The 16,652-nt window shown below is 37.4% G+C and overlaps 1 protein-coding gene across 3 annotated transcripts in view; it reads right to left on the reverse strand.

The window, feature by feature from the left end:
• ITGB1 (integrin subunit beta 1) overlaps positions 1 to 16,652 on the reverse strand; it is a 43,929-nt gene that overhangs the window by 9,650 nt on the left and 17,627 nt on the right. For all 3 annotated transcript variants that reach the window (XM_007471320.1, XM_007471319.1, XM_007471318.1), the window contains 12 exons: positions 14,244 to 14,329; positions 11,399 to 11,621; positions 9,701 to 9,871; positions 8,928 to 9,166; positions 6,680 to 6,835; positions 5,804 to 5,899; positions 5,417 to 5,506; positions 3,819 to 3,959; positions 3,447 to 3,646; positions 1,520 to 1,758; positions 1,079 to 1,301; positions 179 to 411 (listed from right to left, as the gene is read on the reverse strand). In XM_007471320.1, the coding sequence (XP_007471382.1) occupies positions 179 to 411; positions 1,079 to 1,301; positions 1,520 to 1,758; positions 3,447 to 3,646; positions 3,819 to 3,959; positions 5,417 to 5,506; positions 5,804 to 5,899; positions 6,680 to 6,835; positions 8,928 to 9,166; positions 9,701 to 9,871; positions 11,399 to 11,621; positions 14,244 to 14,329 (2,097 nt within the window). The remainder of the gene's footprint in view (positions 1 to 178; positions 412 to 1,078; positions 1,302 to 1,519; positions 1,759 to 3,446; positions 3,647 to 3,818; positions 3,960 to 5,416; positions 5,507 to 5,803; positions 5,900 to 6,679; positions 6,836 to 8,927; positions 9,167 to 9,700; positions 9,872 to 11,398; positions 11,622 to 14,243; positions 14,330 to 16,652) is intronic.

Raw genomic sequence — 16,652 nt, forward strand, 5'->3', positions numbered from 1 at the left:
CCCTTATTTATTAATTAAATACTAGTTTACGCTTTGAGAGATTAAAAGTGTCCCAACTTGGACATATAATAGTCCAGCTGGCAGTTGTTCCTAGATATTAGGGAAACTGCCAATAGCCCTAAGCAGTAAAAAGACATAAAAGAAAATGCAAAGAATTTTGAAATGATCAGATTTCTACCTGGAGTCTCTACAACATGAACAGTGGCCTCATTGTTCCCATTCACGGAATATGTGAAGTAGAACCAGCAATCATCAACGTCCTTCTCCTTACAATGGGACAGGGGATCCACCTGGCCTGGCTGGGGCAATCTGTCCCGATTTTCAACCTTGGTAATGTTGAAATGTGAACATTCCTGAGCACAGGTGTCTTTCTTTTCTCCTTTGTTGAAGGCTCGGCACTGAACACATTCCCTGTAAAAATGCAAATGATTACATTGATTATTTAAAATAATATTTGCTTAAAGATTATTTTGTGTGCTAGACTCAAAATTTAACCAAATTAAGCCAAGAGCAATAGAAGAAGATATAAATAAATGAAGAAACACATTTCTAGATGGGAAAACTAAACATAAAGATGCTAGTTTCCCAAGTGATATTATAGATTTATTACAGCTCAAACTAAAATCCTCCAAAAGAAATAAGAGTAGGAAAATAAAACTAGCCCTATCAGATATTTAATACACAATTTAAAGCCGAAATAACTTTTGAAATGTGTTGCTGGTACAATAGTAGTCCTTTCTTCAAGGGACAAAACTTTCAATTTTATTTAGTTTAGCCAAAAGATAGTTAATAAAGCAATTGGTAATGCTAATTTAACAAAGGTTACCACATGGATTCACTTACATAGCAAACTCGGATTGAAATAATTGTACCATCACTCCCGTACGACACATTTCAGTATCATGTGACAAACACCAGGTACTGACAAAGAATTTTTAAGATTTAAAAACTGGGCTTCAATGTGACAGTTTATTTACAGAGTAACCTGATGTTAGCGCTGTTCTCTGTATTGTGTGCTGATACAGAGGCCAACAGACAGCGAGTTCTCACCCATTTCAAGCAATTCGGAAATACTCACTTATGCTCGGCACAGACTCCAAGGCACGTCTGGCACATCTCACAGGTCGGCCCTTGGAACTTGGGATCTGTACACTTACAGGCGCCACACTCACAGATGCCCCGGCCATTGCAGATCTGCCCATTCACAGCCGTGCAGGAGGTAGTGTCCAGAGAACAGTCACAGGCACTGCCAGTGTAGTTAGGGTTGCATTCACAAACACGACACTTGCAGACACCATTTCCTGCAATAAAAAATATCATTTCTCATAACAATGGTAAAAATGTAAAATCAGAGCACTGACCGAAAAGTGAAAACAAAAACACGTAAGAAAGGCTGTCTGTGGGATGGAGTGACCCTCAATGCTGCCCTTTTCCCATTTATTCACTAAGCAAACTCTCAGGATTTTTTATTGTATTAGATAGGACCACATTTTATAACCATTTTCAAACCCCTTCTCACCTCCACAAATTAAGCCATTGGATCTATCACAGTTGAAATTATCACACTCGCAGAATTTGCCCGAATAAATTTCGTTTGTGTTATCCCTCTTCCGACACACACACTGTCCACAGACACATTCTCCGTTGTTGCTACATATTTCTGAACTGTTTTCTTTCCTGCAGTAAGCGTCCATATCTTCACTGTTCACCTCATCTGTGCTACATTCACAATGTCTCCCAACACGTCCCTCGTTGCACCTAAACAGAGTCCAAAATTTCAATCACATAAAATAAAAATAAGTGAAAGTAACAAATCATGCTGTGAGAAAGACTGGGAGAGGAAGTAAGACTATGAACATTATCTTCAAACTACAATTTTATTACATGTCATTATGCCATACGTCACAGACGCGCACGAAAGTGTGCATATGCACACACACAGAGCCATTCAAATCCATATGGAATCTACACAGGGGCCCAGGAAAAAAAGCCCTCTTCAGGAAAGTAACCATTTTGATCAAGATGAAAATACAATCTAGCAATGAACAGGTGAACAAAACATTTAGAAACACAGGATAAACTTATTTTTAAAAGTGTGCTATGTTTTCAAATGATATGCTATTTATTACATTTGCTATTATAGGTAAAGCAACCATCCAATTGTTAATCTAAAAAAATACAATAAACACACCCCAAAAGGTGCATGGAAGTTGAAGAAAAACACACTGAGCCTATCATTTGAAAATATAACATACTGTTTAAAAATAAATTTATCCTACGGATCCAGACTTTTCAGCCACACTGCATATTTTTAGAACACCTAGTGTTCAGACACTGAAGATACTAGTTCTGTATCTGGTAAATACACAAAAAGAAGGAAGGCAGGGGCTTCCCTGGTGGTGCAGTGGTTGGGAGTCCGCCTGCCAATGCAGGGGACACGGGTTCGTGCCCCGGTCCGGGAGGATCCCACATGCCGCGGAGCGGCTGGGCCCATGAGCCATGGCCGCTGAGCCTGCGCTCCGCAACGGGAGAGGCCACCAACAGTGAGAGGCCTGCGTACCGCAAAAAAAAAAAAAAAAAAAAAAGCAAAAAGAAGGAAGGCAAAACATTTTCAAGATATCTTTCAGTTAAGTAATATTTTACTAAAAATGAATCTACACAATTCAGTCAGGATATGTATGACATGGAAAATTTAAAAACGTAACATTTTAATTGTTATTTAGAATAGAAAGCTAATAACTGACGGCAAAATACAGCCATCTATTTTTCTCATGATTAAAAACCCTTCAAAGCATAGTCATTTGGGGCTGACATTTGCATCAAAATATTCTTCCCTCCTCCTATTCTTTTAAGGAGAAAGATTATTCAGAGTACATTCAATTTTAATTTTTAATTAAAAAGTAATCACAGTATGAAAATAAAATTTAAAATAATCTGACTATAGTTTTGTTAGTAGTAGATTCTATGTTCTAAAAATAGTTTTCTTTTTAATTTTACAAAGTATATTGGTTTTTTAAAAATTATTCCAACGATTCAGAAGCACATGTAATACACGGTGAACATCCTTTATTGCTTCCTAATTCCATTTCCCAGATACAATCACTATTATTTTATATAAGCTTATTTAGCTCTAGAGAATTCAGACTGGTATAATGAGAGAAAAACCCAAATGCTACCTTAACCATTTGTTAAATATACATCTTGGATGGCTATAAAAGCTTTTATTTTACAGTAAAGGACAGTCTGCCTAAGGAAAAAAAAAGGCAGGGAAGAGCTTTCCATAAATAGCACACACAAGATCATCAAATTGATCTTGTGGTGAGCAACAGTGGCTGGAACAATCATTTATTTGCTCCAATGGACAGAATCTCTCTGGACGCCTGCCCCTGCAGCCGTCCCAGCCGCAGTCCCCCCGCACCCCATCACTCTCCACAGCCCCAGCTCACCTGCAGGCTCCACACTCAAAGGTCCCATTGCCATCATGGCACTTGGGACTGCCAGGGATGCCTTCACTCTGGCATTCACATTCACAGATGAACTGAAGAATAATCTCTACTTCTTCAGTGAAGCCCAGAGGCTTAATTTTAATGGTTTCAGAATTCTTATTTGGACATTTATTTGAAGTTACGCTGATTTCAAATTGAACCTTAAGGGAAAACAAGAAGATACGTTAACAACTATGCAATTTAAATCTACTAAAAAAATTGCAAAAAGCCACTCCAAAATTATATTTCTTTACCTGTTTCTCAAATTATAAACGACATTGCCTGTAAACAAGCAGTTTTTTCTTTTCTTCAGAAAACGTTTATGTAACATACCTCATCCCCAATGGAAATATTAGAGCATTTTCTCCCATTTTCCCCTGTTCCATTCACCCCATTCTTGCAGTAAGACTTGTAATTTATCGTTACTCCTTCTGGTAATTTGCTGTTTTCCAAAATGACTTCTGAAGACAGGGACTAAAAGAAAGACTATTAAACAGAGGAAAGGCAAACAAATGCTACTATAAAATAAGTTGAATGCATAAATCCAATGGGTAAAATGAACTGTTAAGAAACAGTATCATTTAAATAAAATATCTGAAGCCAAATCTTGAGTGACCAGAAAACACAAAACCCAGAGAAATGGGCTCTAATTAATAAGGATCAATTCTTCAAAATAATGTACATGACTGAAAAAAGTATTTATGGTTTAATTACTGAGTTTAAAATTTTAATGATGATACAGCACAGAGGGCTGATATTAATTATGAGGAGTCCTAAGAACTCAGAACACTTTCCTCCCCCAGTGGCAACACAGCTCTCCTCTGACCCTACCAACTTCCAGCTCACTAGGGACTAAAGTAAATGATCTACTACACAGTCTGGAAACAAATTTGCTCAGGTGCAGTTGCAGCCCTGCGCCCTCACCCCGCAAAAAAAGAAAACCCGAAGTGGGAGGATTCAAGGCACTGCGTTTTTAGAACAGCAGATTGCTCAGGACCAACGGAGAAGGCTGCAGCAGCAAGCTCTCTCCTGGTCACACTCCTGCATGGATGGAGCTGGGAAAGCATTAAGATATGCTGTAAAGACAGAGAACAAAACAACTATGGGAGAGACAGGGAACAACCAGAATCTAGAAGATCTTTGTAAAAACCTCTCTCTTCGAGTAGGGTCTTTCCAAAAAATTCTGGGAACCCCTAGCATGAGGTAGAAAATATCTAAAATTCAACCCATCAAAAGGCTGGGGTGGTGTACACAGTACAGGATGGTTACTGTTATATTACAAAGGCCTCCAGACGACTTACAAGAGTTATTGACCAATGGTGAATGAGTATCACTAAAGTACTCTGAACTAAAGCTCAAGATGGAGAAAATTCCTCTTTAATTTCAACTTCCTTCCAATCTGGGGGGGGGGGAAATCTTATAAATCTCATTAAAATGGTAAGTCAAATATATGTAAATACATTCATATATACTTTATGGTACATGCATATATGACTGTGTGTACCTCTTGAATACAGAGAACTATATACCCTGAATATATGTCAAGAGAAGAACTGGCCAAAAAAAAAAAAAAAAAAAGCTTTTCTGGCACAATTCATCAAAATAGATGAACCTATAAAAAAGAAGACTGAGGTCATCTATAAATCTAAATATAAGTTGTTTCACACTTGCTTTCCAACAAGGAGACCTATTACTTAACAACATTAAAACAGAATTTAGAAAATTTAACCACATGCCTTTGTTACATTTTGCTCTGCAGATAATTATGTATTTGTAAGAGAATATGAGTTTTTCCTCCAGATGCAGAATTTAAGTTTTATGTTGTCTTCTGGGGCTTGCTAAATTGTGTATGAAAGGAGTTTTACTTTTTTTGAGAAAAGTATTCTCCACAGGGTATTGCCCAAAACAGATCTTATTTAAAATGCACTCACATTGTATGCATCGATGATCAACTGAATTACATTGCTAGAATTTGCAGATAATGTTCCTACTGCTGACTTAGGGATCAAATTTTTCAGTTCCTGCAATTAAAAGATAAAACATAAAATACAAGTACTACTCATTCAACTAATTAGCATCTACTGAGTACTTACTATTTATTTTTAAATAACAGTTCTCGATACATTTCCTAAATAAACTTAAGGAGTCAGACCTAAAAACAACTAGCTTTACAATGTAACTAAAATTAATATACACCTTTTTTTTAGCTGGTGACATTTTCCCGCATTTCAATTCAGACATATCATTTTGCCTCTAATGACTAAACAAAAAGGGTCTAGAAATGTGTTCCTCTTTTGATCTAACATGTATATATTTACCTTGTAAACGGGCTGAAATTCTTCAGTAACTGCAAAAATCGTCTGAATGTTATTTTCACTTAGTTTTTGGACAAGGTGAGCAATAGAAGGATAATCCTAAGAAATTAAGTAATAAAATTTAGTATGTAATTACACCCAATTTACTCCAGGTTTTCAATACTTGCTGAAAATAATGATTTGCAGATATCAACTGGATTACTTACAAAAGACTGCTTGAAACAACACAAATTATTGCTGAAGTGGGTGCTGTCTAGTGGGTTTCTAATCCTCCTCTATCTTTATATGTAAATTTTAAATTTCCATAATGAAAAGACTTTAAAGAGCAAGATTATCTGTGTATATTAAATGTCAGAACAATAAAAGTAAAGAACTGCCAGTAATTAAAGGTTATATTATCTACGTATCACTTAAGAAAAAGACCAAGATTCAGCAAGGTTTAGATTTCTTCCAGACCTTGAATAATTTGCCAATCTTTATTTTCAGTAGAGGCAGGGTGCCTGCTTTCTTAAATCATGTATAAATAAGACAAGGAGTGTTAAGACTATACAAATGATTTGATTAGACATAATATCAAGCTTGCTACCCCTTGACGTATGCGAGTGAGAGGAGACAGAGCTCTGGGCTGAGGTGCAGAGTCGGGAGTCAGCAGCTCCCTTCACCCCTGGGCCCTCATCTACATGGAAGGAAGCAAGCACAAAGCCAGAGCCTCAAAACAGCAACACGAGCTTTCCTGCACATTAGGTCAGGGCCCAACTTACCAAAATAACAAAACCCCAAACCCTGAAAAACCCACAAGCCAGTCACCCACAATACTCTTAGTATTAGACACTAAACTCAATCTGAATCCATTCAATATGTAAGGAGCTAAGCACTTACATAATAATGGCTCATTGTGTACACATCATTTTCCAGGTGACACTGTCCATCATTTGGTAAAACAATGCCACCAAGTTTCCCATCTCCAGCAAAGTGAAACCCAGCATCCGTGGAAAACACCAGCAGCCGTGTCACATTCCTCCAGCCAATCAATGACTCGAAAAGAAAAGGATTTCAATTTTAAAATACTACCCACAATTCAGCATAAATCTTTTCATCTTTATGTAGGCTACCACTATACTCTCAACCTAATTCCGTAACTTCTCTTTTCACAGTGCCAATATCCTTGTGGATGAAGGCACAGAGACCACTGAATAAAACTCCCCCACCCCACTGTAAACCTCCACCCTGCCTGGCTATCCAACTCTCTCAGCTCTTTTTTAAAAACTGTATCTTTTAAAGTCCATGTCTCTCTCCCCATTAGAAAGTACGCTCCCTCTGTGCAGGGCAGGGACCACATCGGGTTTTGGGCTTCATCTTATCTTCAGCAGTCAGCACAGTGCTTTGGCACACAGTAGGTGCTTAATGAGTAAATGCAAATGTCTCAGCCCACACCCATCTTGGCCCAAATATCACTGTCTCATTCCCATCCATCCTTGCTCCGCCTTCTGTAGTGTATACTTCCTTAATCAGCCACATTAGGCCTTCCTTTTTTAATTACAGAAAAAAGTACCTTCTCCAAAGACTTGCCCTGCTTAATTCCACCCATTCTAACCCATCAGTACTGCTTATTTGTTCATTTATTTTATTTTCCACCTTATTCAGCAAAGAATTTAAAGTAGCAGTAAAATCCTCTAATATGGTAATTTTATAATCACATCTGTCTAAATACTCAATTATATCTGAATATATCTCCATAAGACTATAAAATCCTTGAAGGCAGGAATTAAGTTTATTAATGCCGGCAGTCCAAGTGGAATGTCTGTCTCTTTTTCATGTAGAGAAGTAAGTGGAACAGTTACTCTCAGTCAGCATGAGGAAAACCGAGAGTAGCGGCCACAGATGCTATGGCTTGTTTTAATCCCAAGGCTAAGGCACAGGTAGAGGCAGCCCAGGGAATGCTCTCTCCACAGTGAGCTGCTAACAGGATCACAAATGAATGGCTGGAAAGAAAACAGGCATCAGGCTAGGCACTACCTGGAATATCACTCTCTTCCCCTTTAAAAGCAGAGACTATCCTTAAATTGCAACTACCCCAGTGAGAGGTCAAGAGTAACGATAACCTAGTAGTTAATATTTGCTGGGTGCTTAGTGGCACTGTACATGGATTACCGTATTTAAACTTCGTAACAACCCTATGAGGTTTATCTGTTATCCCTTCTTAAGGAGAAGGAAACAGCCCTCTAGAATGGCAAGGAAATAGCCTAGTGGATGAGCAGTGATGGGAACATTTGAAGCCATTTCCTAACAGTCTAAGGACTGTTGTCTTAAACACTATACCATATTATCATCTTGGGTATCAAGGTACACATTAAAAATTGGTTGGAAAATAACCATTAAGAAGCATCTGGAATCAAGGAAGGTCTTCCAGAGCATAGGGGTACTCTAAAGGAAAAAGGGGCGGGAGGGAATGAGACAGGTACTTAAACTTTATCTACCTCACAATGTTTCCTAGTTTCAGCTTCAGCTGAATCATTAAAAGGTCACCTCAAAATCACCACCTGGTAAATGGGTCATAAAATTCTAACCACTAAGTCCAATGGAGATCAGCTTACTACTACTGAAAATCTTGCAATTAAAATTACAATTATATGACTTCTCAAAATACCTGTTCTCATATAGCTTTCAAACTAAGACTTAAAAAGTTCTTTCTTTTTGAATGACTAAGACATGGGGAAGATAACTCTCAAAGATGATAAGCAGAAGAAAACTGACCAGAGGAAAATGGTGTCTGAGACACAGTCCATTTGAGCACTTTTAATGCTCCTGGAGACGTCCCAGATAACCCCAACTCCATCTCAGGCACGAAGCCGGAAAGCTAGGGTTCCTGGGCCTCTTCTAAAAACCTAGAGCACTGTTTCAAGTGGTGAGCATTCTGGCTTTTAAAACCCTGTGTAAATGAACTAACCGCCTGGTTTAAAATAGGGGCATAATGATTAACTATGCTTTTATAAAGCATTTGTAGTTGGAGGGAACTTAAGGGATTAGTCAAGTATGCTACAGTAATTAAGGTAATTTCTTCTGACAGCAAAATCACACTCAAAATTCATACAAATAATATCCTTTTGTAGAAAATGAATGCACTCACTCCACAAACTGCAACTTGCATGATTGCATCAAAGCCACCTTCTGGAGAATCCAAATTTCCAGATATGCGCTGTTTACCAACAAGTTCATTAAATACCTCCCCTTTATCAGTAAGGCTGAGCACATTTTTATAGCTAAATGGGCTGGTGCAGTTCTGTTCACTTGTGCAAGGGTTCCTGAGTTTAGCTGGTGTTGTGCTAATGTAAGGCATCACGGTTTTCTCCACAAATGAGCCAAACCCTGTGAAGGAAAATGCACACAGAGTGATGACAGATGGAGGGTAGATGGATGGACGGATGGATAAACTGCATGAAAAAAATCAAGTACATTACCACCTGTAAGTCAATCTTTTTCTTTAATAAGAAATAATAAGGGTTTTAATAATTAGGTTTGGAAAGGAAATCACTGTATGAAAAATCCAGGTCTGACGTGAGATTAAGGCTGTACAGGCAGGTGTGGTCATACTAACTAGTAATAAAAAAAAATGTAATCAACATGTTTATAAAATATATCAACAAACCAATGCATAAATTCCTGTGAAAACATGCAAGCATTTTATTACCTATGTGGTGTAAGGTGTGTCAAATAACATGATCGCCTACAGTAACAGAGGAATAAGGAGGTGGAAAAATTATTAGATGTGTGACAGGAATATCAGTTCTCTCAAAAAGAAAAAACTAAAACCTGGCCTATTTATCTCACATGCATGTGGTGAAGAACAAAACTGCCAGTATTTATACAAATGAAAACTATTAATCTTCTCAAAATGCCTACCAATTCGGAAGTCTGAAGTAATCCTCCTCATTTCATTCATCAAATCAGTTCCAAGACTTTTCACATTCTCCAAGTCGTCTTTCATAGAGTAGGAGAGGTCCATAAGGTAGTAGAGATCGATGGGATAGTCTTCAGCTCGCTTGAATTTTAATGTAAATGTCTGTGGCTCCCCTAATTAAACAGAGATTAGAAAAGAAAATTAGCTTGCCAACAATCAAAAAGCAAATGAGAAAAACCAAGTAAATTCGATCGATAAGGTATACACTATAAACTGTATTATCGACATAGTTTTTACAAAAACCTGGGCATTCCACAGGTAACTGAATAAATGGAAGTGTACTCATTTCAATCACAAATACTTAAAATGCTAGGCCCTGGGGATGGTGAAAAAGACAGCATTCCCCATCCACAGCAGGCAAGACAGGCAAACAGTGGGTTGGTAACTATGACAGAAGAAAACAGACAGCCAGAACAACATCAGCTAGACTGGGTGGGTGAGGCAGATACACTACAGGGTACACCAGACTTTTTAGAGACTAACGTTATAAAGTGAAGACTCTTCTTTGTTTAATGCGATGCACTATATGCAGCGAGTAACATAACCTGATTTTCACTGTAGAAAACCTGAAGAATCGTTTTAAAGATGATTATAGAGACAAAGAAACTTGTTAAGAAACTATAGCAAAGATCTAAGAAAAAGAGGATAAGGATCTGAAACAATCAGGAAGGAGAAGAGATGTACCAGTGGTGTGAGATATAATCCACTCAGAAAATACAGGAGAAGGAAGAGGTCTGGGTGAAAAAGTCATTAAAATTTTAACTTGCAGATTTTCTCTATATAGACTTCTAGTTGACAGTTGGATAACTGGGTTTGGAGCTTAAAAGTCTGTGTTACAGCCCACAAGTGGCTTTAAAGCCATAAGAGGAAAACCAACAATTAAGTGGACTACAAAGAGGAAGGAAGAAAAAAGACACAGAAAGGAGACTGGAAAGCACTGTTAAGAGACAAGAAGAAAAGTAGGAATGTTATCGCAGAAGCCGCAAGGAGAGCATTTCAAGAAGCTCGAAGGCATCGCTTGGACAGGAAGGTTAATTAAAAAAGGCCTGATAAGAGTCCACCAGGCCTGGTGGTTCCAGGGTGCCAGCAGAGCTTTGCCAGAGCAGCTCTAGAAGTGGAAGGATGCCGGCACCAGGCTGAAGAGAGAGCAGGCGGGGAAGGGGTGGCAGGGAGGCAGGCACGGGACAGTCCTCTGAGAAGAAGGGGCGGGAAACTAGAAGAGGAGAAAGGGAGCTTATTTCTTCTTTCTTTTTCCCAGATGCAGGACTGCTCCAGATTCTTATGAAAACCTTAATATTTTATCAATACTGAACAAAAACAAAGGAAAAAATAGATTAATATGTTGTCTTTATATTATGTAATTATACCAGAAGATGGACATTTTTGTCTTTAAAAATCCATTAAATCTAATACTTTCTGAATCTTTAACAGAATTTACATTAGACACAGGTAACACTTACTTCAGGTACATGTGTCTTACAAACTGTTATACCTCCAAAAATATCTAAAAGTTAATGTATTCAACATTTCTATTTGAGTGTCAGTCCACATGTGAAAATGAACCCTCAACAGAAACTTACATAAAGTTGTCAAAAAGCTCAAGTAGACACAAAGGCATTCATAGAATCAGATTTCTGTACCTGATCGTAATTGCAAAACCAACTGCTGTGGTTGGATCTGAGTAATATCTTCTGGCTGCAGCTTCTCTGCTGTTCCTTTGCTACGGTTGGTGACATTTTTATTTTTCTTTATATCTTTGGAGCCTCTGGGATTTTCAATGTCATCTGGATGACAGCCCTTCTTTTTTAAGGCTTCTAAATCATCACATCGAGCAGAAGTAGGCATTCCTTCTTGTAAAAATGTCTAAGTGACATGTAAAATATAGGTATAAATAAAAAGTATAGTGGTCAAACCTTTTACATGGTCGTAACTGCAAATAAGTAATTAAATTGCAAAAATCAGGTAACACATCTAATGTACTTCATTTCTGGTTTTTAAACAAAATGCTCCCTTCATCCAAACCATAATAAACAAAACATAAATTTTTCCTTGAAAGTAATACCGTTATTGCTAATATATTACTAGTACCGTATTACTTTAGTAATACTTAGAGGACTGACCTAAGTGTACATTTTAACCGTTTCATGTTCAAATTCAGAGTATCTACTCAAAGAAATTTCTTTTGTGAAATTATTTAGCATGGTTAAGAGCCACTATTAATATATATAACCAAATATCAGACAAATATTTTTTCCAAAATTTCCCTTAGAAAAATTCTTAGAGTCTCTCATATGTAGCAGCATCCTTCATGATATTTTGAACAACTCAATGTATAGGGAAAACATGTCACCCTAAAACCTTTCTTAAAAAGGAGAACAAGAAAGTTACCACAGATTTAGTAAGTACTCTTGGAGGTTTAAAAATATTTTAGGTATTGGCTATTATTGTAAACAAGCCTTTTAGAACTTATTTTTTAAAAAAAACGTAGTAAGTGATTATACGACAGGGTCAAAAATGTATATAGGGTGAATTTTTTTAATGTAATGGTATGTGAACGGTACTTGTGGCATGGGGTAAAATTTCCACTAGTGACATGATTTTAAAATGTGCTATTTTTATCAGATGACTGACTAAGTGAAAGCAAAAACACTGCTGTTAAGATGCATGTAAAGGTTCTAAATATGTTTTTCATAAATGTGAGGAAGGGGAACAATGACGGTGTATTCATGTATATGTGTGTGTATCATTTTAAAATGTGTACTCCTAATAGACATTTAACTTTTTCACATATACCCCTAAAAATTTGTATTTAGTTGGCCAAAAATCTTTTTAAAAATCTTGACATTGGGAAAATGAGGAAATGCCTTTCATTTGGGGTCACTTTATGTTTTGTATGGTTGTTTATTATCTACCAACTTCATGGTGCTGAATAAAGTGAGGATATTTATATACAAAGATTACAAAATGGTTTTGATCAGTTATTTTTTAAAGGAAACATAGTACCAAATGAGAGCCTTTCTGTACTTAGAAAAACTGGAAGGGAGAATCATGGGCCCAACGGTTCAAAGCTGCACAACTTTTATGTGTGGTCAAACCTAAAATGCTGCCAGAGCACAGGGGCCCAGTGCAGGATCCACTTCCAAATATTAGCCAATCCAGGAAACTAAGATCACAACACTCAAGTAAAATTTCACTAAAGATATCCCAAAATACCTTTAATAATTTAAGAATTATGCCATAAAGATGGCTAAATTATTGAAAGAATAGTTTGGCTAGGATAACCCTAAACCCCAGATAAACTGTAACCCTCATAAAATGGATGCTGTTGTTGAGAAGAGCATGTACCACTATTATAATCTTCTAAGTGAAACTGCTTTAAGTTCATTTGATTCTTGTAAGAACAGAGATAAAGGAGGCAGATTATGCTCATTTTCTAGGTTAAGAAAACCAAGAGTTTCAGTTAAGTGAGCCCAGTCCCAGACCAAACTCAAGGCACTCCCTATTTCCTTCACTGTCTCCAATTTAAGTCCAGAATACCGTTTTTAGGAGGACGGAAGGTGCCAGTAGAAAATTTTTAAAATAACAAAACGAAAACTTCTCATTTTGTCTTTCATAGGTCAAATCATATGAAATATCTGACATTTGACCAGTAACGCCCACAAAACAGGTACTTGACTGCGGGGTCAACTGCCTGAGTAAAAACAAATAGTAAGCCTTTGACCTTCTGATATTATTCACTCTGTAAATAAATTATATACCCTCAAAATGACTTCCCGTTACCTCCAGTACCAACTTAGCATTCATCTATTCATTGATTCATTCATTCATTCAATATTTAGTAAGCTTTGTGGAAGGTACCATGTTGAGCAATGTAGAGAGATGACAAGAGTGAATAAAATTTAAAGCCTAACCTCAATGGGCTTTGATTAGGATGCAAATCAAGTGTATATTAGTTTAATTAAAACACAATTAGGCAGGTTAATGTATACCTCTCCCATCATAAAAGAAGGGAAAAATCTAAAACAGTCCAATGAAATGGCTAGAGGTTTTTGGGAAGCTGTTCAATAGAAACAATGCACGCTACAAAGGTGAGCTACGTATGTATTTTTAAATTGTCTAGTAGCCACGCTGAGAGGAAGAAAAAAAGAAACGGGAAATTAATAATATATACAAAATGTCAGTGATTTCAAAATTCATTAATGTTGAAATGCTAAGTCTTCGATCTCTGGTGTGTATTTAAGGCTGACGGCAATTCTCAATTTGGACCACCCATATCTCAGGTGCTCAACATCACCACACATGCCTAGCAGGCCCTGTGCTGGGCAGCACAGCTCCAGAGCATCACAAAGGATTACACAGAGCTGACGCTTATTCAGTCAACAATGAGGAAGTGAAAAGTCACACTGAGCACTTCCCAAGGATACAGTTTTGGGCAACAGTAAATGACTAGAGAATAGATAGGAAGACTTGAACAATCTTACTTACTGAATTTGTGCACCATCCACAATTTGGCCCTGCTTGTATACACTCTCCACATGATTTGGCATTTGCTTTTAAACATCTATTTTCATCTGTCAGGAGAAACAAAGAACAGACCACTTTACTTGAAGTTTCAAGAGAGAGAACAGTGGAAAAATCTGGATCACAATGACAAATAATACAACATATAGGAACGTTAAATATAAACACTATGAACCTCATTACTAAGCTGATTCAGACCTACCCCCCAGAGAGAGGTGATTTTGGATCATCTTGGCACAGAGAACCATAAAAAGACACAGTTATCTCTCTTGTCTTCTATAGCAAAGACTAGGTACCCTTAATCTATACATTTGTCTTTTTTTTTTCAAAGGCATGATTTCAGGCTCTTTCATGTTGGATGGTCATTAATTCTCAGGAGTGTTCTTACAACTGGGTAAAAGTATTATTTCTCTTCATTTAACGCATCCCACCACACCCATACCCCACCCCCTCAAGCAGGCACTTTCATTTTCGTTTGTTAAATACTTGAAAAGTCCATATTCATCCAATCCACAACCCCTTGATTTTTCAGGTCTGTGTTCAAAGTACGCCATATAGTTCCTTAAATCCGTGTAAGGATCAGCATGTCTGCCGTGTGGTAAGTACTAATATGGACTGTCTCCAATGTATGTTTTCTGATTATAAACCTAACACATGCTCATTATAAAAAAATTTGGAAAATACGTAAAAGTATAAAGAACAAACTAAAAATCACTCAAAACCTGCTCACTAAGAGATAACTACTGTTAACATTTTTTGTATATTTCTTCCCAGTCTTTTTTCTAAGCAGATAAAACAAGAGCAAGGAAGCAGGCATATACAGACATTATTTAAATGAAATCAAGGATATACATTTTATATACTACTTTTTATACTTAACCCAAATGTTTCATTCCAAATTCTTCAAAAACATGGCTTTAATGATTACATATTCCATTATATTAATGTATCCTATTCAATGATGGATAAATTTAGATTGTTTTTAATTGCATAGTTCACACATGCCACATGAACCCTCCACATATATACACATACACGCATATATATATGCACCCACTCTGATGACCATTCTTATAATGTAAAACTCTGATTATTTCCTTATCAAATTAAAAAAAAATACTGAGGCGAAGAGTATTAACTTTTAAAGATTCTCAATACACACTAACTTCTCTCCAGCAGTAACGTTCAAACGCACACTCCCACAGCAATGTACACACACCACTTCACCATACCCTCAACAAGGAACACTTTTTTAATGCAAATATTTTTTAAAATGCATTTAACAGGTATAAATAAGAACATCAATTTAACTGTCAGTTACTGAAGGTTTCATTTTTTTTTTTGCGTTTTTACTGGCCATTTCTTTTATAAATTTTCTGTTACATCTTTTGCAAATTTTCTATTATCATGTTCATCTGTTTTTATTAGAGCTCTACATCTGTAAGTGAAATTAAATCCTTATTTAGTTTCTCATTTTGTCGATGGTATTTTGACACATAGATACTTTGGTTTTTTATGTTATTGCTGATTTTATGTAATTCAATCAATAACTTCCCTTGGTTTCTTTCTTCATTTTTCCATGTGTTAAGCCCTTCCACCCTAATATCAAACAATTGTTCTATGCAGTGTATTTTTTAATTAATTAATTTATTTTTGCTGTGTTGGGTCTTCGTTTCTGTGCGAGGGCTTTCTCTAGTTGTGGCAAGCGGGGGCCATTCTTCATCGCGGTGCGCAGGCCTCTCACTATCGCGGCCTCTCCTGTTGCGTAGCACAGGCTCCAGACGCGCAGGCTCAGTAGTTGTGGCTCACGGGCCTAGTCGCTCCGCGGCATGTGGGATCTTCCCAGACCGGGGCTCGAACCCGCGTCCCCTGCATTAGCAGGCGGACTCCCAACCACTGCGCCACCAGGGAAGCCCGCAGTGTATTTTTTGAGATTTGGAGAAAAGAACTGGACATCCGTTATTCCAGATGTGGATGCACCATGGTTTATAAGAGGATTAAATATATTTTCAGTTTTATTTTTCATTCCTCTCCTACATGACGCCAACGTTTTGCAAGACTTTTGATCAAAGTGCAAGAACATCTTCTGGAAAGCCAACTGTTCCTGCTTTCACTCTTTTAGACAGTAGTGGACAGTTCATAATCCACTGTTCTACACATTTACTTCATTTCCTTCTACAGATGTAACACGCCTTTGCTTTCTCTATGCTCACTTACACACTCTATGATATTCCCCAAAGAGCTCTGTGCAGTGCATCCTATTCCCGTTGTCACTCTGGGTGACTGGGGGAGAGCCTGAGAAAGGGCCTTGCAGGCACTGGAAGGGCCCTGCCCTCAACTCTGAAGGAGGTGAGGCCACAGCAAGGCTTTCAG

Source organism: Lipotes vexillifer, unplaced genomic scaffold (assembly GCF_000442215.2).
Source record: "Lipotes vexillifer unplaced genomic scaffold, Lipotes_vexillifer_v1.1 scaffold1049, whole genome shotgun sequence".
NCBI classification, from domain to species: Eukaryota; Metazoa; Chordata; class Mammalia; order Artiodactyla; family Lipotidae; genus Lipotes; species Lipotes vexillifer.